The sequence below is a fragment of the Stegodyphus dumicola genome, chromosome X1, assembly GCF_044657685.1.
Source record: "Stegodyphus dumicola isolate Sdum_Otavi_A_Nest chromosome X1, ASM4465768v1".
NCBI lineage: Eukaryota > Metazoa > Arthropoda > Arachnida > Araneae > Eresidae > Stegodyphus > Stegodyphus dumicola.
Genome location: NC_140780.1, coordinates 26137098 through 26161724, shown reverse-complemented (window position 1 = coordinate 26161724; position 24627 = coordinate 26137098). Strand labels below are relative to the sequence as shown.

At 34.3% G+C, this 24627-nt stretch overlaps 1 protein-coding gene across 1 annotated transcript in view; it reads left to right on the top strand.

Annotated features, from left to right (window-relative positions):
- The window catches only part of LOC118191865 (ectonucleoside triphosphate diphosphohydrolase 1-like), a gene marked incomplete at its 5' end in the record, with an annotated part of 143908 nt that overhangs the window by 97616 nt on the left and 21665 nt on the right, over positions 1-24627 (top strand). Inside the window, 2 exons of the mRNA XM_085808542.1 lie at positions 6576-6725; positions 6842-6946. Of these exons, the coding sequence (XP_085664668.1) occupies positions 6576-6725; positions 6842-6946 (255 nt within the window). The remainder of the gene's footprint in view (positions 1-6575; positions 6726-6841; positions 6947-24627) is intronic.

Below are 24627 nucleotides of genomic sequence, written 5' to 3'. Positions count from 1 at the left end.
GGGGTATAATAAACTAATCAGAAAAATGCAAAGGTATGAAAATTTCTAGCAGTGTAAAATTTTCACTCCATGAAAAAGTGAATGGAGAATAGTTAAAGAAACAGGACTAAAAGAATTAAACAAAAAGCAAGTTCTCAATCCTGAAAGACGAAATATGTTTCATTATATTTAAATCTGTAAAAAGTAATGCATAAATTCAATGAAATCTATGCATGACTTTCTTCATAATCTTTTCATTGCGTTTTGATTTCCTTAAAAAAAGCTTGCTGTATTTTTCTTTTTTCCTATATATGATACCAATGAAATGAAACAACATGAAATTTTAGATAAATGCCAAAGGGAAAGTAATGACAAATACCCCTAAATAAAAACATGTTTTAGTGTAAACAATGCTTAATTTACATAAAACAGACTTGATGTCATGGAATCACTATTAGCCACATTTTTTGGAGAAGAGAGAATAAACTCTGGCCATTCTGTCAACTTAACAATGTGTTCAGCCTCGAATTAGGAAGATAGCTTTACACCAGCAAGAAAATGAATTGATGAGATGTGTCAATGCAATCAGTCTTCAAGAAAGCACATTCCAACTGAAGGTGCATCAGTGAAAGTTGTAGTCTCTCAGCAATGTATTTGCCTTACACATTTCAAGCATGTTCTATGAGATTCAGAAGCATTCAAACCATGCCATGTGACTTAATATTTCCTCTTAAGCATATGCTTCAGAAGGTGAGCTTAATGAGGTCAGGTATTATTATCACCTATCAAAAATGCTGAATCACTGAGGTTAGCAATGTAAAGCATGTCTATTCAGAAACATCCACTTAGAATGTTGAGCAAAGTCTGTATACCCACCTAGGATTATCTGTACCAAAGTAAGCTCTTCATCTGTGGCAAAATGCAATCTTTCTTGGGAAATGCTGAATCATATTTATCAGATTCCCTCCAGATCTGAAATCATTAATTATTCAGCTTTAGGCTGAATATGGACTGCTTGGAGAAAAGACCCTATCTCCTTTTGGAAGGTCCCCAATCACAATATTCTTTAGCCCATTTTCGTTGAACTCTGTCATGTTGAGGAATAACTAAAACACAAATAACTGGTCTATCGACGCACACATTCATTGTGTGCAGATATTTGCTATACTTTTCTTTTGGCTGCTATATACAGTTGTCTGTGCGGTTAGGTGACATTTTGGCAGCTGGCTAAGGACAGGTTTTGGCAAATAACAGTCCTTACTTTGATCAGGATGTCTTAACACTTCAGTTCTCTTAAAAATGTCTCCACAAATGTGCAGCCTACCAATGGCTGAGCATTAAACTCGAACTTCAACCATCTTTCCATCTTTCTTTGGCTCGCTGTGTTTTTCGAAAATCATGCTGCATTCTAACTTGAGACAGACGCAACAAGTTGCTTCTCCCATGGCAAGTGGTACAAAAATGTAGTTAAGACGTAATTGCCTGTTTATATGATTTTCACATCAGTAAGAATGAACATAAGTTTTGGTGTCACAGTTGCTAATTTGTGTTTCAAACTACCTTCTACAACTACTTTTTCCATTATTCAGAGGCATCGTTTTGTGGTGTAACAATACTTTATCCAAGAGATTGAATAAAGTAATTTAACATGGATGCTCTGCTGATTTTGTTAGCTAGTGTATCTGTGCTTGTTTTATTAAATAATAACAGATTAATTCAATATTAGACTAAATTGTAATAAACTTTCTGTGAAGTAACTGTGCATCGCTTTTTAACCTCAAAACCAATTTATTAAAATGTACGTGGAAATTTATCTGTTCCATATCACTTAAGTATAAATTTTCAATTTTTGTTAAACCATGAAATGTAAAAATTACTGTCAAAGAATGATTATCCATAAAATGAAACTACCCTTTTGCTTAAATCACACTGAATTAAGTGATGATCTGAATATTTTTTTTTTATGTAAATTCTTTTTTAAGAATGCATTTTGCAGTGTTACTGCCAAAAACTTTTTATCACAACTAGCCACTGTAACTGCTTTTTCAATAATAGTTCCTTCCATACTAAGACAGCACTGGTTACAAGATGCAACTTTTAATTTCAGAACCACCGCTAAAAAAGTAGAGTTTCAGAAAAGCAAAATAAACAGCTGAAGTACATTTAATGATATAATTATTATCATCAAATGCAATTACGTAGGAACATCAGTAATACTTATATGAGCAGGCATGTGCATACAACTTCTGTCGTTAGAGACTGCCTCTTTTGAGTTCTATTCTTCATTTTTCCATAAGATATTCTTTCGAGCAACAAAAGCACTTATGAAACAACATTTTCAATGAACAGAAGGCATCCCAGTTATACGGTTATATGTACCGTTATATGTACACCAGCTATATGTACCGTTACCATCAGTCAACTCAGTCCGCAGACTTGGACTAAAATATCTGTCAGATTAACTCAGACCATGTCCACACAGAATGTTTGTGATAATGGAAAAATTCATTAACACATCATCAACAACAGGATGTCTGTAACTAAAGAACCCTATTTCAAGACTGCCTACAAGCAAAACCAATGATCAGAAATTTTGAGGTGGACTTAATGAAGAGATAAAAATTTCTTTCAAAAAAGGGAAAAAATTAGTTACAAATAGCAAAACCAGAGAGCATTTTACTTTAAAAATTTACTAATATAGTAATAGTAAAAATGCAAATCATTGCCAACATCATGCAGCAGCTGTTATAAAACCTAGAAACATTCTCAGACACCTTGATTTCAATGTGCATGTTGTTCACGATAGTGGTAAGTTTACAAGATCGCACTTTTTAGTAAAATTGTTTTACCAAAGCAGTAATTTCGCAGTAGTTGCTCTACAGAAATTTTGGATAGGGATTCTAAAATGTCCAGAGGTCCAATGAATGTTAAAAACGTTCAGAAAATAACAAAATTTGAAGAAACAGAATCGTTTTCTGTTTATCTTGGAAGAGAAAGAAAGCTGTTTCTGTAGAAACAGTGCAGGAGGTTGCACTTCAGGTCGTAGAGGATACAGCTTCAAACTTTCTAGACTCGCCAGTGTCCAGTGTATAGCAGAGGTGCTGGATAGACCACGTTCAACCGGCCATAAGATCTTGTGGAATATCCTCCAATGTTACCTGTACAAACTTTTACTAGGGCAGCGGTTGGTTCCACATGATTTTGACGTGTGACTCTGGCTCTCACTTCAGTTTCTTGCTTGCTGTGAGGTCGATTCAGAATAGCTCTGGAGTATTCTCTGGTCAGATGAAGCACATTTTCATTTGAATGGGGCAGTGAATATTCACAACTGCTGAATTTGGGAATCAGAAAATTTGTCCCGTCTTAGAGGTTCCATTGCATTCACCAAAAATAGCAGTATGGTGTGCATTTTCTGCGTGAGTTTTTCTCGGTTCGTACTTCTTGGAGGAGTTAAGTTCCACAGGTCCAGTGACATGCTTGATTGCTGGGCAGCGATATCTATATTGCTGCTAGCAGTCGAAATTGTTCCATCTCTGCAAGCACATCAGGGCCTTACACATACAATCTTTATGCAAGCTTGACCTCTTCCGCACATTGCACATTGTGTTATGAATGTTCTTAAATGTCATTTTACAGAAGAATGTGTCATTAGTTGGCACTTTCATAATCTGTTGCCTCCCCGATCCCCCAGACCTCAGTCCATGGGACTATTGGTTTTAGAGACATTTAAAAGATCTGGTAACTCGTGGCATGCATGTTTAAATTAAAGCACATTTTTCACCTTTTTGATTCTTTATTTTCTTTCATTTTTCATAAGTGTATCTTAATACTGTACTGCATATATACAAGCAGTTGTTTGTTGTTGCCAAATTAGCTGTCTCCCTAATTTTAATCAGCAGTGATATACCACAGGTGGCGGTTAATGTGATTGTGATAAATGTTATCATTTGGGTATTGCTATCAAATTAGCCCATTTGTATATGAAAACAAATTTTGTTAATCTGCCCATTTGTATATGAAAACAAGTTTTGTTAATCTGCCTATTTGTATATGAAAACATGGAAAATACATCTCTTATTGTAATCAAATTAGTTAATGTAATCAAATATTGTTAAATATCAACTAGTTTGTTAATGTGATTAAATATTGTTATATTCTTTAACTAAAGTTGAATAAAAGATAACGTAAGGAAATAAGCTCAAAATAGAGTGCAAAATGTGCCAAATAACGAAGGAAAACTGCCAAGAGGCTCCTAAATTGCTAAAATTTGGTTAAATCAAGCATGTGTGAAGGAATTGGTTTACCAAATTTTGTGCCAGTAATTACTGTAGCCATAATTCAACCATGGGTTGGAGGGATTATTAGATAAACTTTATATAATACACAGCCCGGAATCTGGATGTCCAATATCTGGACCTTTAGACCACTAGATCCTCCCCCTCCCAAATAAATAATTATATTTCCTCATGCATCCCCCCTTTTTTTTACAAATTTTGTTGTTCAAAAATCGAGAGGGGGAAATTATATGGAATAATTTAATTTCTGAAGGACACATTTACAGTAAGAACATAACAAATGGGAAGTATTCATGGATAAACTGCAAGTAACTAACACAAAACTATTTCTTGAAAAGAAATCTGCACTTCAACAAGAATTTATGGTAATAACATTAGAATATCTATTAAGACGTCTTCATTTTTACTACTCTTAACGTGAATTTCGCACTTATTGTTGTCTCTGTTGCTCTTTATGTTTGAAATCATATAGAAATAATTAGAGAAGGTGAATGTGGTGCTAATTGAGTGAAATCATTGACTACATGTCAATAGGTGTTTGCTTCTGCCTGACTAGTGGGTTCTTGTATTAGGCTGGCATAAAGTTCAACGGTTAGAAGGGAGCTATTCGGTGTGTATTCCCATTTTTAAAATTTAGGAGAGCTTGCTTTCTGAATACATTGAGAAAAATGAAAATACCACAAATATATATTTTTTTAAATTTTAAGAACCTGGTGCTAAAAAGCTAGGAAGAAAGATATGTGATGAGAAAAAGAATAAAAAAAAATTCTCCATCTAAAAAGTCTAAGAACAGAATATATGATAGCAAAAGAAAGCAAGTATGCCATAAATGTTATTTTCTGCAACCAAATGGAGACTTCTGCATGTCACTTTTAAATACCTGTTGGCTAGGGTATTACACTGTAGTCAATAATGATGCATTAATTAATGCTGGCCATTGGCCTTTGAGTGGTTGCATGGGGTATGCCAGCGCTGCATGTTTTGTCATTTGATGCATTCTCTGTGGGCCCTAAATTCTGCTTTATTGCCTCTCTAAATTCTAAAAATTCTGCAGTTCCTAATTTTGCATTTGGGTGCTTCTCTAAATTTAAAAACTTTTTCCTCCTGTAATTTCTGACTCTGATGCAGCCACACCGGTTGTACCTGCTATGGTGCCAACCTGTGCAGGCTTATTAGTAAGGAATATCAGCCTTTGCGATGCACTACGTTTGCTGCCTTTGAACTGATGTCTCAGAGAAAACAACAGGGAACTGTGTTAAGCATATCAACTTTTTAACACATGATGAAGTACAAGATGCTAAAAAAATAATGTTTCCAACTTAGTGAATTGTGAGGGATATAATATTTGTTTGGATATTGAGGGAAAAATTCATATTGCAGCATTAATGACAGAAGAATGTATCTGAGACTCACTTTCTGAAGTAAACTGAAGTTGCAATAAACTTTCTGAATATGATTTGTTACATTTTGTGTCTCAGTATTAAGGAAAGAGTATTTAAAGTGGTGGGATAAATAACTATACAAAACTAAGCAAGTTCTGTGCATAAAATTTTTAGATCTATGAAGAGAAAACATTTTCTATTGCAAAGTTCAACAGTAAACCATATTGGATTTTTAACATTATGTTCACATTATGTTCACATTATGTATGAGCTGAATGAACGAAATTTTCTTTTTAGATGCACAACTTATATTGAATTGTGGCAGTTATATGCCATTTCTAGGTCATGTATAATTTTTGTATGTATGGAAATAGGTTTAAATTTTTGATATACTTTTGTTTGCTAGAATTTTCATTTTGATAATTATATGCAAAATTCAATTTAGACCTCCAGAAATTATATGACATATATAAAACATTTGTGTTATCTCAGTGTGATATCTAGGAATATAATTTTTCTTTGTAATATTTTAAGCATATTAGTAATTTTTTATAGCTTCTGTAAAATTGAATGAGCAAATACTTAGAATTCTAATGCATCTGTGTGTTGCTTCAAAGTTCAGCTGGTTTAATAAAGAAGGGAATGTACTATTTTGTTCTGTGTTCTTATCATATATGTATGTGATACTGAAATATAATGTTGAGCTTTTCTAAAGAACTGTTTAATGTGATAATAATTTAGCAATCAAAGATAATAAGTGAAAAGAAAATAATTACTATATCTTGTGAAATTTCTTTAAATTTCAGTTCTAATGCTAATTTATCGTTGATGATATTTATAGCGATTTTTAGTGTATGTAATTTATGTGTGATTTTCAAAGCAATCATAAATTGTTAAAACATCTAATTCTCTTTTTCAGGATCAAAATTTGACTGTTTTAGGTGAAAGCAACTATGAGAAATGCAAGCATAATGTTAAGGGTTTAATTAATGAGCAGTCATGCAAAGATGATGGTTTTAGTCAGTGCCTTGAGATGATTAATTTAGCTGAAATGAACATGAAGTTTATGGTATATATGTGTGTTAACATTCTTACTGATGAATTATACTAATAGAAAAAATAATTCTGCATGCAATTTGAGACTGCTAGTTAACTTGTCAATTTAATTATAATTATTTTTTACAGGCATTTTCAAGTTTTTATTATGTTGTAAGTTATCTCAATGGTAGCAGTTCTTTAGAAAAATTTATTAATGCCACAAAAGACTGGTGCAGTCTATCCTTGGATCAGGTAACCTCATTTTTACATAAAATGTCTTGTTATGCATTTTGCTATAAATTTGTTGACTCCGAAATCTTTTGTGTCCTTTTCATTGTTAGTGTTTATTGCATTTGACATTGGAAGGTGTGATCGTCTTAAGTTTAGTAAGTTTTTTTTTTTTTTTTCGGTTATCAAATTAGTTTTATTTTTTCAGTTTCAAATATCAGTTCAACTTTGATATTTGAAATACTTTTAGTGAGATAGTCTTTTTTCCATGAATGACATCATGCTAGTTCTGGTCATTACATTGCTTTCTGATGTTTATTATGGCAGTGAGACCTCATTTCCCTCAATCTTGTTCAACTTCATATATATCAATTGGTTAGTAGTATTTATACATAATTGCAGCAAAAGTATTGTTAATATACTTATTGAAGAACTCATAATTTTAATAGACTTATTGGGAATAAAGATTAAACTATCACAGATCAGTACTAATGATATACTTGTTTAATAATTGGGTACAAAATTATAAATAGGATTTGTGTGATGCTAACTATAATATTGGTAAAAGAGAAAAAATCAGCAACTTAGTTACTCTATTAAAATATAAACAAAGCTTAAAATTTATATTTTGAAGAATCATTTCTGTGTACATAAAAGCTCTTTGAATTGATATTTTTAAGCCTGGAAATGTGGGTAGAGTAGTATTATTTGTAGCAATGCTTTCATTCATAGCTATGAAACAGAATTTAAACTGGACAGCCTTTGACTCTAACTGTGGTGTCAGATTTTCATTTGTGGCTCCAACTCTAGAAGTCAACATTTTTCGACATAAGCTTACAGTTTCAAAATGCTTTTTTGTGCCTTCACATGAAACATCACAAACTTCAAGCGTGTATTGTTTAACAAACTCCCTGTATGCAATATATATTATGCAATGTATAACACATATTGTATATTAATACAGCAATAGTTAATATACAGTATTGCATATAGTAATATTGTAAATATATAATATTTTTCAAATTTGTGGTGGGCTGGATAGAACTTTCAGGTGGGCCATAGTTTGCCCATAGAGAAATGCATTTAGAGCAATTTCGCAGCTGTCAACATTCAAATTAAAATGAATGAAATTTTGGAGTTCAGTAAATACATTCTAGGAATTTTTTTTCATGTGAAGTGTCTCTTCTTTTCTTTAACCTTTTAACTGCTGCGGAAAATGTACAAGATTCACTCTCCTGTGCCACCATTTTTTACACAGGCATGCATAGATATGTGATGTATTGAGGGAGAAAAAGTGTAAGTTTTGCTGTCTAAAAACTGTTTACTTTCACAAACTAAAGAATAAAAGAAAAAATGAAAATACAAAGTTTAATGTTTAGAGCTCAAGTTTAATAAAGAAGATGTAAGTATAATAAAAATTATGTTTGTATAATAAAAAAGATCCCGAAAAGTAGAGTTTCGATCAATTTATTTTTAGAGCGGTAAAGTGTAATATCAGGTTTCAGTATTATGCCTTGTAAAATCAGTATACCTAAAAAAACATATTTCTTCTGAATTGGTTGGATGCAAGTTGGCAAGTTTTTCATATCAAGTCGTACCCAATGTCGAGCATCTTTCGGAGAATAGTCACAATCATCTTCATCTGATGTGCTATCATATTCTGAGGTGTCCAGTTCTGAAGATGGCAGAAATTAATCATCTATTTCACTGTCATCACTGTCAGACATATTCATAAAAAAACACTTACTATAAACAACAAATGAAAATGGAAGGTGCAGAATAAAAAAAAATGCGTGCTACTCAAACAGAAACACAAGGAATAACTGCACAGTTATTACTTTCGCCATTTCAGAACCATTCCCGTCTCCAGTTCCTCCCCCCCTCTTCTCTGAAATAGTAGCCTTCTTTGCATATTCTGTCAAGGTCATTGTGATGTAGCGTTTCAAAGCTTTGCATATCATTCTACTGGTAGCAGTGCAAAGAAATGATAGTATTTTGGGAGGGGGTATATGTATATGCTCGGGGCAGTTAATGCATTGGCTGAGCAAAGCATATATATATATATGCCCGCAGCAGTTGAGTTTGCAGCAACCATGCAACGAACTTTTAAATTAAATATTAACTGTTTGTGTTTTCATGTATAGCAGTGCTGCAACTAAACTCTGTACTTTTCTCTCAAGTGAAGTGAACTGAACTGATTTGTTGTAGTTAGTTTTCCTCATGCGTGTGCTGTTATCGCTAGCGTGCATAAACGTGGCGTGATATATTTTGTAGAATGTTCTTTTGTCTTCGCTACGTAAATTGTAAATAAATGTGATTGATTGAATAAGTAATTTATTTGTGACCATACAGAACACAACCTGCCGTAATTGGTGAGTCGCTTTCTGGATAATTACGATTATTTTGTTTCTGCTCTCCGGAACTATTTCCACATACTAGCAATGCCTCCACCCGATCAGCAGAGCCAAGTAGCGAAAGTTGCACTTCGCATTCCACCTTTCTGGAAAGCTAATGTGCAGTTGTAGATAGCACAATGTGACGATGCTTTCATTTACAGCAGAATTACAAGTGATGAAACAAAATTTTCTGCTCTTATAGCGAATATAGATGCGGAAACTCTGTCGCACGTCTCGGATATCGTACTAAACCCTCAGGACTAGGACAAATATAAAAAACTGTCTGAGAGGCTCATCAGTGAATTTGAAGATTCTGAACACCAGAAAATTAAAAAAACTCCTCACTGAACTTCAGTTGAGGGATGAACAGCCTAGTCATCTCCTACGGAAAATGAAAGAGCTTTCTGGGAAACAGCTTAATGATGACTTTTTGCAAAATTTATGGATGCAACGGATGACAGCCCATATCCAAACAGTTTTGTCTGCTTTTTCTGAAACACTCGATCAGCTAGCAATTATAGCTGATAAAGTCGCTGAGGTTGTTCAACCTAACGCAATTTGTGCTACTTCTGGAACTGGAATGTCCTTGGATCGCAATGCCATCACAACTGAAACCCTAGCCAGGCAGATCGAAGAACTTACACGCCAAGTTTCTGAACTTTCCCATGCTCGGAAGACAACTAGGTTCCGGAGTCGCTCAACCTCTCGCTCCAGAAAAGGTAATACTTCCAGTAATGTGTGTTTCTATCATAACCGTTTTGGTGACAAGGCACGCAAGTGTGCTAAACCTTGTGCATACCAACAGCAAAAAAACCTGTAACTCCCGTCATAGCTGGGATGATGGAAGTATCCAACAAGCCCAGTCGGTTATTTCTTCACGACAGGAAGACTGGCCAAAAATTTTTGATTCTGGTAGTGAGATCTCAGTGTTACCTCCTTCTCCTAAAGATAAGAGAAACTGTTGTGAAACATTTGCCCTTTTTGCTGCCAACAATTCTAAAAATTCCTGCATATGGATTTGTGCGCAGACAGGTCGACTTGGGTCTCCGGAAGCCTTTCTCATGGACATTTGTGATTGCTGATGTAACTTCTATCATCGGTGCAGATTTTTTGAAACATTTTAATCTTCTTGTTGATTTGAAACGGCAGTGTCTTATAAATCCTGAAACTTCACTGTTTACTTATGGCAATGTTGCTCACAAAAGCCAACCTTCTATTCTCACTGTTTCTGTTAATTCAGATTATGACTCCTAGCTTTCTGAGTTTCCAGATATAACAAATCCTACTCTAATTAAGCAGACTGTTCCTCATAATACAGTGCATCATATCTTGACTCGTGGACCACCTGTGACTTCAAAACTGAGACGACTCCATCCCAAGCTGCACGAAGCAGTGAAATCTGAGTTCGAATTCCTCCTGGATCAAGAGATAATCCGTCCTTCCAAGAGTCCATGGAGTTCACCATTGCATGTCGTCCCTAAGCAGGATTCTACAGTTCGTCCGGTTGGAGATTACCGCAAGCTGAATTCTGTGACTGAATTTGTTAGTTACCCCATTCTGTACCTTCAAGACTTTGCTCATTCAATCTACGGTAAATCCATTTTCTCAAAAGTAGACATGTTTAAAGCATTTCACCAAATTCCTATATTGCAGATGCTGACATTCCTAAAACAGCAGTGACAACCCCATGGGGTCTCTACGAGTATACTCCTCTGTGTTTTGGCTTAGTGAATGCACCCCAAACCTTCATGCACCTTATGCACGAGGTACTAAGGGGTCTCCCATTTTGTTATGTTTATCTTGATGATATACTATGTTTTTCAAATGATGCAGTGGAGCATAAGAAGCACTTGCATGCTATATTTCAAAGACTGAGTACTTATGGTCTCAAGTTAAATGTTTCAAAATGTGTGTTTGGTGTTACTGAACTGGAGTTTCTTGGTCACCATATAAGCCTAGAAGGGGTTAAACCCTTGCAAAATAAAGTCCAAGCAGTCCTAGATTTTAAGTTGCCTGAAACTATTGGTAATTTGCGCAAGTTCCTAGGCCTAATTAATTTCTATCGTAGGTTTTTGCCTCATGCAGCAGACAACCAGGCTTTGTTAAGTGACATTTTAAAGGGGTCTTCTGGCAAGAAGAATTCATAAAAACCAATTATTTGGACTTCAATTGCAACCGAGGCTTTTGAAAAATGCAAACAAGCACTAGCTAATGCCACGTTACTTGCTCATTCTTCTCCAACTGCCCCACTTGCTTTGCATGTAGATGCATCTGATCATGCTATTGGTGGTGAATTGCATCAGGTTGTGGACTCCAAATTGCAGCCCTTAGGTTTTTTCTTGAGGAAGCTCAGTACAGCAGAAACTCGGTACAGTGCTTATGACCGGGAGCTCCTTGCTGCTTATGCATCCATTCGCCATTTCAGACATATGTTGGAGGCTAGAGAGTTTGTCCTCTTTACTGATCATAAGCCTCTGATATATGCTTTCCGTCAAAAGAATGACAAGTGCTTTCCACGCCAGGTGAGGCATTTAGATTTCATCTCGCAATTCACAACTAAGATACAGCACATTCCAGAGCCTGATAATATTCCTGCAGATGTCATGTCCCGTATAGCTGCCTTAACTCTTACTGCATCAGTTGATTATTCTGAAATAGCTAAAGTACAAACATTGGATGATGAGTTGAAGTCCTTACTGTCATCAGACACATCTCTGCAGTTAAAAAAATTACTCTCCCGGAATCAAACATTGATCTATTCTCTGATGTATTGACTGGCAGAGTTCGTCCCTGTGTCCCAACACGGTTTCGCCAGGATGTTTTTGCCTCATTACACAACATGGCACCCTGGTGTATGCAGAACACAGCACATTGTGTGGTCACGATTTGTTTGGCCTGAAATGTTATCGGATATAGCTGAATGGACCAAGTGTTGCATCCCATGTCAAAAGGCTAAAATTCATCGCCATACAAAAGCACCTTTGGCAAGTTTTAAGGAGCCTTCTCAAAGATTTGACCATGTTCATTTGGACCTTATAGGCCCTCTCCCTCCCTCAAATGGTTATTCTTACTGCTTGACTTTAATTGATCGTTTCTCTCGATGGTCAGAAGCTCAACCACTCAAGGATATCTCTGCTCAAACTATTGCAGAAGCATTTTTCACATGCTGGGTCTCCAGGTATGGAGTGCCCTCTACTGTGACAACTGACCAAGGACGCCAGTTTGAAGCTTCACTTTTTCGCTCTCTCACTCATCACCTGGGAATTCAGAGATCCAGGATGACTAGTTACCACCCCCAGTCGAATGGGTTAATAGAGGAATTGCATCGACCTCTTAAGATTGCTATCAAGTGCCATGCCACTGAGCGGTGGACTGAAGTCCTTTCTGTGATCCTTCTTGGTTTTCGAGCTGCTTTGAAAGAAGATTTGGGTTGCACACCAGCAGATTTGGTTTTTGGCACCACCATTTGTCTGCCTGGGAAGTTCCTGGTTCCTGTTCAACAACCAGTTGACACCACAGATTTTCTCAGCCACTTACATGCACATATGCAAACACTTCACCCCATACCACCCAAGAGACACGGTGATAGCAAAACCTTTATACACCGTGATTCAGCCACAGCTACTCATGTTTTTCTTCATCATGATATGGTGAGATGCCCGCTTCAACCTCCTTATGATGGACCATTTTCAGTTGTTCGTAGAATAGAGAAGGTCTTTTACCTAGACATAAATGGCAAAACTGTACCTGTATCCATTGATCATGTAAAGCCAGCTTATGTTCTGAACAGGGATAAACCAATTGCCACACCATCAACTTCACCTCACTGTTTGCAGGGTACTGTGGTACATGATTTGCCACTTAACCCAGATACCTCATCAAATGATTGTCCATCTGATATCACAACTTCAGCACAGCCTGCAACAAAGGTACAACCTAAGACTACACGTTCTGGGCATCATGTTCATTTCCCTGTAGGATATCGTTGACACTAGGGAGGGGAGTGTGCAGAAACCATGCAATGAACTTATAAATTAAATATTAACTGTTTGTGTTTTCATGTATAGTTCACTTCACATGTATAGTTTCATATCAGCTCACTTCACTTGAGAGAAAAGTACAGAGTTTAGTTGCATGCAGTGCTGCAACTAAACTCTGTACTTTTCTCTCAAGTGAAGTGAACTGATTTGTTGTAGTTAGTTTTCCTCATGCGTGTGCTGTTATTGCTAGCGTGCATAAACGTGGCGTGATATGTTTTGTAGAATGTTCTTTTTTCTTCGCTACGTAAATTGTAAATAAATGTGATTGATTTAATAAGTAATTTATTTGTGACCATACAGAACGCAACCTGCCGTAAATTAGTTAGAGAGCAAAATTAGGAATACATTTAGCATTTGTATAAACAATGTAAAGCAAAACCATAGTGTGCGTAACTCTTGATAGAATGAGGTTGCAGCCATGATGTGGCGGTAACTTCTAGATATTAATAGAAAAAGCTGGTGGATAATCTACATTGTGTGTTCAACTGAATCTTATCAGGACTGCATGGTTAAAATATTGTTATTTTAAACTTTAAGTATTCTCTACTTTTGCAATTATCAAACCCATAAAATTGTCCTATGTACAGTTTATAATTTAATAATTTATAGAAATAATTGCTATGACCATCTTTGTTTTTTAAGATGTCAGTTGTTTTATTTCACTTTATGTATGGAGATCACAAAAAAGATCAATGAATATTGTATTTTATTTTATTTATGTATGAAAGCTTAAAACATCAGTACTCATGTTTTTGACCACTAATGAGACTGTTGCTGTGTTTCTATAATTAAAACATTAATTTCAGGTTCAGTTACTGGAAATGTTACTTATGTATCAAACTTATAGGAAGATATGTGGCCTTTTATGATGAATTTGGGTTTTGTGATTTTTACATCAATTTTACCCTAATATTAAAATGACATTAAGGTTTCTCTCTTGTCAATGTATTATTGTGGGTAACCCATGTATTTTTACTAGAATGCATTTAATGCCATGTTGTGAGAGACATGATGCAAGAATGTTATCCTGAATTGAAATGCTTCTTGAGTGGTTTGGTGGTAGTCTAAGAGGGTTGGCAGACCCTTGAACTACCCTCCATAACTGAGACTATATAGCCCAGCAATATCATGCATGGTCTAGTTGTTACAATAAATATTGTATCAATAATAGGCCTGGTAGACAATTGTTCTGAGAATTAATAGGTTATTTTGTAAATCTCGCATGATATTGTGTAGCCAGCTATTTTTTTTGTGGGGGGGGGTCCCTCAGAGTAAAAACACTACATATTTCGATTGTCCTTCTGAATGCAGTGCATAGGAAACTATATACTGGACTGGATTATTTCAGCTATAGCAAAACATATTTAGGCTTAAGCTTATAGAAAGAATGCTGTATGGAGACTTTGTAGGAGGAACTCGCCCATATGTCTGTTATGCATAAGGAAAATTCCATTAGCACATTTAACTGCTGCCATTGAAACTTCCGGCAAACTACCAGTAGTGCCTGTCAGCTATTGGATAGCTAAATAGTCTAGTCTGAACAGTGCGGCCTCGATTCTTGGTGAATGTCTCTGTTTAAGAAATAAAATTTATATCAGTTTGATACTAAGAGGTTATATAGATTTAAGAGTTAGGAAACATTACATAAAATACTTGCTAACGCTATTATGGTTTTTAACCTTCTATTTATTTTTCAAGAGAGATTTATTTCTGTTTTCGGAACTTCTGCTGTGTTGATATTGAAAGAAGTAAGCTTAATGATGTGATTTCTACCAAAACAGCATGAAAAATAACTTGTACTGTTCTTTTCTCCTTCCCCCCTCCCTTTCTGTTATTTGGGGAAGAGGTAGAAAGATTGAATTTGAGCCCTTTGAATTATGAAATTTAGTTGGATATAGCCAATTCATCACAAGCACAACGTTGGCTACCATTCTGCCAAACAATAAGAGTTCCAGTAGGGGTGTTAATTATATATCACAAGGATAAGGGGTCATTTGAAAGTCCTCTCTTTGCCCAAAAGAAGGATTTTATTACTGAGAGAGGAAAATTCTTTGAGCCCATCCTTTTGTAAATTGGAGCCACCTTGAATGCTGTAGTGATGCTGACTGCGATACTGGTGGGCCCAGGTCCGAAGCTCAGAGAATGCATGGTTGCTCATAACTGTATTGTCCATATGTTTGTGGCTAGGGGTACTTAAAATACTGACAAGTCTTCTTGAGTGGTTTGGTGGTAGTCTAAGAGGGTTGGCAGACCCTTGAACTACCCTCCATAACTGAGGCAGAGCTCCACAGTTAGTGTAGTGAGACTATACCTGTACACTCACTTGTAATCCATGCCTGTCATCACTTGTCTTTCGTACCTTTGATTCATACTTTCAGAAATAAATGCTAAGATTGACATTCATTTACAACTTGGGAACTAAAAATATTGAAATTTGTTTTTCATAAGTTATGAATTATATGTGAACAATCAGTTTACATATTTCATCTATTTTAAAATTAAGAGTACTAGAAATCATGGAAATGTCTTTCTTTTAGTATGTGTAATCATGCATGTAGATTTTAGTATGAAAATCAAAGAGATATAATAACTATTATATAGTATAATTATTATAATTTATTATATTATTATAATTCGTTATAATTGTAATAATTAAAATTTTATGATAAGATATAATTTAATAATCATTTGTTTTAGTATAATAATAGCTATTTATTACTCTTGAACATAAAATGACATAAAATTACACAAGATTAAATTCTGAAGGCACTAGTATTTTTTCTGATACATAAATAAATTAATAAATGCACTGCATGATCAAACATTGCTTTACAAATAATAATCAACATATCAATTAAAATTACTAAAAGTAAATTTTCTGTGTCCTTAAATGTGTGCTCTTTGAATTCTGTGGAGGAAAACAGGAAAAATAATAATGAAAAAATCCCTGCTATGCAATTCATGTCCATCCACCATATTTTGTGAATAAAATTGGTCTGAATGGCAAATGAAGGTTAGTGCTCATGGTCATAGCTGTGGTAATTTTTTAAAAGATTTTTAAAGTTTTGGGTTCTTTTGTTATAAGATGAATAATAAGAAGCACTGCAGTACTTTTGCCATTACTGGAAATTGAATTACTGGACAGTTGTTATTATTGTCATTATGTTAAAACTGAGACGTCATTTTTTTTTTAGACCAAAAGAATCAATATTAGTGTAATAAAAACTTAGAGAGATTCTGAAATTTGGAACAAATTACTGTAATTGTAACAATTAGCAGTATTTCTTTTATTTGTTGAACCATGCATCAATTTCCCAATTCCAAACGTTTAATATAAATGTTATGAAGGTATTGATTCAGGTGTTCTCCATGAACTATGTACTTTTTGTCTGATGTATAAACATTTTTCAGAGTTTTACTAGTGTCTCCATTACAGCATTGAGGAGATAGTCTTAAAAATAAGAGATCTGTGTAATGAACATTTTTCGGATTATTTTTATTTTCAGCTGCAATGCTGTTGGAAGAATAACACTACTATAGAAAGCTTGATTATTGGTTACATTTTATTAATTAAACTGTCAGTGTTTGTACCTGAAATACTAATATCCGAAGAGAGTATTTACCTTTTATTCTAATTTATCATTTTTTTAAAATTACAGGTGTAATATGTTAACAATTTAACAGTGAATTAATATATTGAAATTTATAGATGTCATTTGTATTTTAAGATACTGAATCATATTTGTTATATTTAGAGATGCGGTTATACAAATTGCTGTAATATTGTATTGATTATGTCTAAGAAATATTTCTGATAGTTTTAAAAAAGTAGCCTTGCTGTTGTAGAATGAAAGAAGCCAATATAAGAAAACTATTTTTACTTTTTGGCATTTGAGAGCTAAAAAGATGAGGGAAAGATCAATATTTCAAATTAGTGAGGTTACAAAAGATTTGCATCTGTAAATTTCTTGTGTGTAAAAGGTGTAATATCTATGAATGTATAAATACTAAAGTGTTTACAGTTCACAATCAAAAGGAAGAGGTCAAGGACACGGAAGCAAAGGAACTGTCCTACAGTTGACCTTTATGTTGATGTATGAGTACTTGGAAACGTTTTGAGAATTTATATCGCATTTTTTGTTGGTCCTTATTAAAAGTTTCAGGAATTGCTGAACATTTGCATTACTTGAATGTTTCTTAATTAAGTGAGATTTTAAAATATTTTAGACAAATATTCTATTCTTCCTTTCACTACCCTTTTTTTATAGTCAATCAATAACCAAATATCCAGGCACGCACACTTTTCAGTGCTTGTAACTGGAAATGATAAATTATGAAAGCAGAGTTGCCAACTCTCCCGATTTAGGCGGGAGACTCCCGATTTTCGACCGATCTCCCGCCAACCCGATTTATAATATATTTCTCCCGACTTTTTCTTATTTTTAAAATTTCTCACGATTTTTATGGAACTTGGCTTAATACTTTGTTATATGAACAAAAGTGATTTTGGACGTCTGAAAGCAATTGAATTTTCTCTAGATTATATCTAAAACAAAACCTTAAGAATCAGATAACTTCTGCTTTGTGAGTGAGAGCATTATACGTATCCCAGAAACGTCGTTCTCCAGTTCTCCAATGGGCATCGAACTCCACTGCGTGTCAGCTGGCATATATTAGCCAATGAGGACAAGGCAAAGAATGTGTATTGTTAAGAAGGAAAGCTTCGCAGTAGCAGGAGTGGCTCCCTCCGAACGAAAAGGGACACAACTGCGCATGCGTGAAATATCTGTCGCTGAAAAGTGCCAAAGCTCGAAGCTGATGTCGAAGTTCAACAGGTTCGACGGTCACGTTTATCAAGAGTTTCTGTGTGACTCCATTTTTTTTCCAACGTATTGACAGATATAAAATCAGACCACAAACTGCGATATGGATAATACAAGTTCAACTAGTAAAGCAAAAAAGCACGAAAATTCGAGTTTAAATTATCGCGAAAAGTCAAAGAACGATTCACCTTAACCCTTATTCCTCAATTTCCTGTACACATAGTGGAGGTGGAAAATCTCGGCCAGGTACATCACAAAGGGGGAAATTCTCGTCAACAGGTTCCGTTGCCAAATCCCTTGGTGAATAGTCCCTTTTCTTTGTAGCGGCGTAGAAGACAAACTGGTTTACATTATGTCTATGGAGCCTTTCCTTCTTTACATGTCCAAGCTGTTATTTGGATGTTCTTTAGTTATTTCGTTCAATTTGTGCTGAGTTGTGTGAGTGCACGTGCCTTCGGAAAATAGTTTTAGAAATTATCATCTTTTGTTATGTCTGCGAGAATGAAATACTCGTGTACGTTTCAAAAATCGTACAGTTGACTTTCCTTCCATTATTTCCTCAAGGAAATGTAATAAATTTGCGATGTGCACCGCCTGTCGTTGCGATTTTTCGAATTCGTAATGTGGAAGGGCGGATGTTCTCAAACATGTGCGAACACAAAAACACAAGGATAACATGAGTTGTTTTTTTAAAAAAAGAAAACAAAGGACCAAAAAGTTATTAATGCAGAATGTCTGTTCTCTGCCTTTTTACTGGAGCACAACCTGCCACTGAATGCATCTGATCACGCTGCAGCTTTATTTAGAAAAATGTTTCCCGATAGTGAAATTGCTAAGAAATACTCAAGTGCAAGAACCAAAACAGGTGCAATTGTTAAAGAAATGGGTTTGAAAAATAAATCTTCAGTTATTGATTGCACAAAACAGCTCCGTTCTGCCTCTCTACGGATGGAAGCAATAATACCGATTCAAAACTGTATCCAATTGTTGTTTCTTTTTTCAATCCAGATTCTTCAGAAATTGAGGGCCCACCAGCGGCCGAGCGGTAAAAGTCGCTCAACACTGGTAGTTCGGTCCGAGGTTCGAATCCCACGAACGGGCTGGCTGCATGGGTGTTTTCGTGGTTTTCCCCATGTGTAACGTGTATACGAGCCAGTTTCCCTTAGAAAGTCCTCCACGAAAGGCATCCCTCCTCTTAGGCAGATAGCCCTAGTGTGCTTTGCCATAATTAAGTACACCACACCACACTTCAGAAATTGAGTGCAGTTTACTTTCTGTACCCATTTTAGAAGGACATTTGACAGGCTTTAATATACCACAGTTAATTATTAAACTTTAAAAGAAAATGCAGGCCCTCTGGATAATTGTTTAGCACTTGGTACCGATAATACACCAGTATTGGTAGGCTTGAAGACTGGTGTTGCAGGCATCTTAAGAAAGGAAAATTCAGATTTGCAGATTATGAGGTGCACCTGTCACCTCTTAAATTTAGCAGCTGAAAAAGTGTCAACTTCTTTACCAATAAATGTGGATGAACACATTATTGATATTTTTTATTATCTTGAAAGGAGTTCTAAAAGGAAGGAAAAATTGAAACAGTTCCAACAGCTGCATAACAGCAGTTTACAATTAGAAAACTTGAATGAAGTTATAAAATTAGCTAGGATTGACACCCAGTGGAGTTTAATTGGAAAACTGAAAGGTGCTGATGGAATTTTAAAATATAGTCAACTGTCTAGAATTGTGTTGGCCATCTTGACAGTTCCCCATAGTAGTGCAGAGTGTGAGAGGATTTTCAGTGTTGTTGCGTAAACAAGGACTAAATTTAGATCTAATATTAGTGATGACACATTAGAAAAACTTTTCTTAGCGAAAGCAGGCCTACGTGGCAATTGCAGTGAACAAAATTAGAAGTTTCTTTCTCTAATTTTCTAAACTAAAATTCCCTCCTCTTTTTTTTTTCCCTTAAACGATGCAAGTAATAAAAATGTTTTTTTATGCATAAGGTATTTTTGTGTTGCTTGCATTTAAGAATTAGTTACTATTTAAAGTAAATTCATTATTAAAAACCATATTTTTATCATTTAAAAAGTCTTTTTAACATTGTGAAAAATCTCCTGATTTCTTAAAAAAATCTCCTGATTTTTGGTCATAGGTTGGCAAGTATGTGAAAGGAAATGGCTGGAAAAAAAAACTGATTTGAAAATAAACATCAAAGAAAAGCTGTAAATTTGCTGAAGCTCTTATTTTCTGTGAGTCTTTGATATTGGATTATATTTTGCAACACTCATGATATGCTGACTTCATGCAATTTTATATATTTCTTTGTTTTTCTGTGTCATTTCTGTTCAACAACCAAACCTACATGGCAAATTCCAGTAATTCATTTTGTTCCAGTTTCGGCATGTGGTGTGTACAGTGAAATAGGCATCCATTTCAGGAGCAAAGGAATTCTGTGGAATGGGATGAGCAGTGACTGTATTTATATTGAAGCATTGGGTGGAACAAAGTGAATAAGTATATAGGTCATCTGTCGAGGAAAAGAGTAATGTAACATTAAAAAGTAATATATTAGATTTCTAAAAGCATTAGGAAGGAATGGATTGGAATTAATATCATTAACTAAAGATAATTCTTTGTGAATATGGAAAGCTTCCAAAAAATCCAGTTAACTGAAAAAGCTTTATGGATATTTTTTTCCAAACCCAAGTCCAAATTGTGATTGAAGTTCCATTTAAAATTAATTAGCTACTGAAATTTGTTTGCTACTCCTCTTCAGGATTCATGTTCCTGGATGCAAAATTTTAATGCTGTTGTAGTGTGGCCAATATATCTCAAACTACACTGAGAAGATGTCCTATAATTCCCCCAGAATTAAAGTTGGAAAAGTAATCTTTAAGAATAGAACAATGAAGCTTATGGATAGGTGAGAAAATTATTGGAATATTCTGAAGAATCCACGCAATTTTATAACTGACAGCAAGATAAAATGGAATGACAGTAAGATTATTAATGTTTTTCTAAAAATGCAATGTTTTTAATGGCAAGATGGAAATTTTGTAAAGTCTTTTATGAATGATAATTGGAGAAAATTCACTTCAGTGGCAATCTGTTTCAAATAGTGAATATCATTAGAAGGCAGAGGTTCTAAAGAACAAAACTTTGAAATTTCAATGTATGTAAAAATAAAAATTTTTATTTTGCTTAACAAGGTGACATGGTTTAGCGTGAGAAGGCAAACAAGCAGAAAGGTTTCCAAGTAAATGGTGGTGCCAAAGTCAAAGTCACTGCACATAATTAGAATATCAAGAAAAGAAATGGAATAATGAGATTCACTTTTAAAAGTGAACTCGATGACTGGATCAGTCCATTTCATAATGATTAAAACCTTAGTTACATTGCAAATCCAGAGTCGTAAAGATAGCATTCCAAATAATTTGAATTCAAACTAGTATATGTAATTGTTTAGAAGTACTGGACTGAAGAAATTATCCATTGCTAATCCTTCAATTTGGTGATAATTATGTTGTTAAAAGTGGGCTTGACTCAAAGAAACTTTAGTGAGAGAATTAACTCCTTACTTTCAGTATGCGTGAAATGAAATTCTCAAAGTATGATTTCAAGATGTTTTTATGGTCTCTGAACTGGAACGCTAATAAACAGTGATTTAACATTAAAAGAAAACACAATTGAATGTTGAAAGGAAATATTTAAATAAAAGTTTATTGATGACTTCAAAAGAATTTTATTACAGGGTAAATAAGTAAAAGGAAAAATATTTGAATGTAAAGGGAAAAATCTGGAAACAAATATTTGGCCTAAGGGCATGATGCTGCTTCTAAATTAGGAACTCTAGGGTGAAAAGGAGTTTTGATTTTATAAATTTTGGAATGAGCATAAAATCTTGCAAAGTTAGCTATAAGTGGAATGAGTGATATTTTGCTGAGTTGAGAGTATATGAGAAGACTGAATGGTTTTAACATTTGTATGGTCAGAAGTTGAGGGATCGTTAGAGATTCAGCAGTATAGGCATTCATTTATCATAGCTGTGTCTATCACATTAATGTTTGCATGTATGTATGTATGTTCATAACAATTTTCCCACCTTTATGAGCTTCTGTAATAATAATGTTCGGATTAAATTGCAATTCCTTTCTCTCCTTTTGAATAAGATTAAAAATGAACAATTATTATTAAAACTAACGTTAGGAGTAATTAAGTGGCAGATTATATCTTTCGTTGCTTCTGAAATTTTGCTTACTTTAAAAGCTTTTTCAGTAGGAGCAGCTGGGCAATCTTTCATATACTCACTTTTAAAAGCGAAAAGCTATGATTGTTTCCAAAAGCTTAGATGAACAAGTTATTGCCCTTTTGGTACTTGATGATTCACCCTTGGAATATATAGAAAGTTTTTGAGTACAGTGTCAAGCAGATGGTTTGGATGTTTTTGAAAAGTGATAACTGTGTTTTAAGATTTTCATTTGATCCTTTGAAAGATTAACATTAGAAACATTAACAATGGTTAGTATTCGCAGTGGGAAGATTAGCAGAGTGAGTGACGTTAGATGACTGAGCTGTCAACTTTTGGAGTTCAGAAGCGGAAACATCTTTATGGCATTGATGAACAGTTTCGACCAAGATTTATGATCAGTAGAGGAAAAATTAGAAGTAGAATTGTGACTTCAAATGAAGATAATATGAATGATGATGATGAATGAATGAAGATGCTCAATTTTAGATAAACATTTTTGTGTATTGCTTATATGTGATGAAAAAGCGACAATTTCAATTTATTCATAATTTTTGAAATGCGAACAGAAAATTTAAGATTGTATTTGACTTGTATTAATTGAGTTTGGGAACGATATTCTGATATTTGCATTTAAGCAAAAAATCATTAAAAAATTGCACTTTTGAAACATAACTTATAAAACTGGTTGTTGTCTGATGGTGTTATAAACCTAATGGACAAAAACAGCTTCTAAACACAACCAGAGAGAAAAGAGCAAGCAAAATAGTTAGAATGCAAAACTTTGTGAATAACGGCAAGAAAAATGTTTAAAACTTTATAAACTAAAGAATATAATTAAAAATGAAACAAAGCGTGTGATGGAGCAAAATTGTAGAGAATTAGCTATGAATTGCTAATTAAAGAACTATCGAACAGAGACGAAGTGACCAAATATTAAGGAGAAATGCAATTGGAAAGAAAAACTGACCAATTTCTGTGAATAAAGAATCCAACATTACTGTAAGATGGCAATTAAAAAACAAAATGGCTGAAGAAGGCAAACAAAAGAAACTTTATGAAATTTCTTTAAAACTGCTAGTTGGTAGCACTGTTTTTCTTAGGTTTTTGAATTTCACATTGATGCGATTCTCTTGCAGTTTGAGTATTTATGATTATTTCATGCCTTTTGCTATATCCAAGCCTTTACCTTCATTGTCCATTGTCTTGAAGTTGTTTTCCTCGAATGTATGTGACTAAAAGAGACATTTGAGATGCATTGGTTGCATAGCAAAATTTTCACTCTTCTTGAAAGAGTAAGTGTGCATTGTTTTCATTTAGCTAAGATCCCTAATGTATATATTGTGATCGTCAAGTCTAGAAAGTGATTTTAATATCATTCACTCCATTAAAAGTCTTATCTCAAACATGTGCAGTAAAACTTTGAGCATTATAAAGACTTTGCAGCTATTTTCCTTGTGGCATGATGTGTGATTTTATGGAGAATTATTATTTAGTATTTAGTTTATTACTTAATTTAACATTGTTTATCTCAAAAGTTTAATATTTCTAAATCGCTTTGACACTTTCTTTTACAAACATTAATAAGAAATGCATGAAAACAACTTTATTAGTAAGCATTCAGCATGGCTTGAGCATCTTCTAAAGCCAGTACACTTTTTACATTTGCCAGTTACTTGGGTGTAAATTAATCTTTTACATTCAAATAGCATTAATGTTTCCAAATAATGAAAATTAAAATCAGTCTTTTATAAACACACACTAATAGTTCCCTTTTTATTTGTGTTAAAAGACTTAATTTTGACAGTCAGATGTATCCATATTTTAAAGAGTTCACATTTCAGTTTTACAGCAGGTAAATACTTAATAAAGATGTCTGCTTCCTGATTCTGAGAACATGCAAACTGTATGGTGATCTGTTTTAATTCATATCCATCTTGCATAAAGAAAGATTTTGGTTAATGTGCCTTGAACTACTACTGTATTTTGGGTTTTATTTTATCCAATATGTTAATGTCTGACAATCTGTTTTAATTTCTATAGGCTTCTCAGTTAGATCATCTTCCTAATTTGTCAAGTAAATTGCCGTACTATTTAATTTCATGTGCATATTCGCAGAATTCCAGAAGTTCGACTTAGTGCATCTATTCTTTGTTTCTTGCATTTGTAATTTTAGAATTCTTACCTAATTTAATGA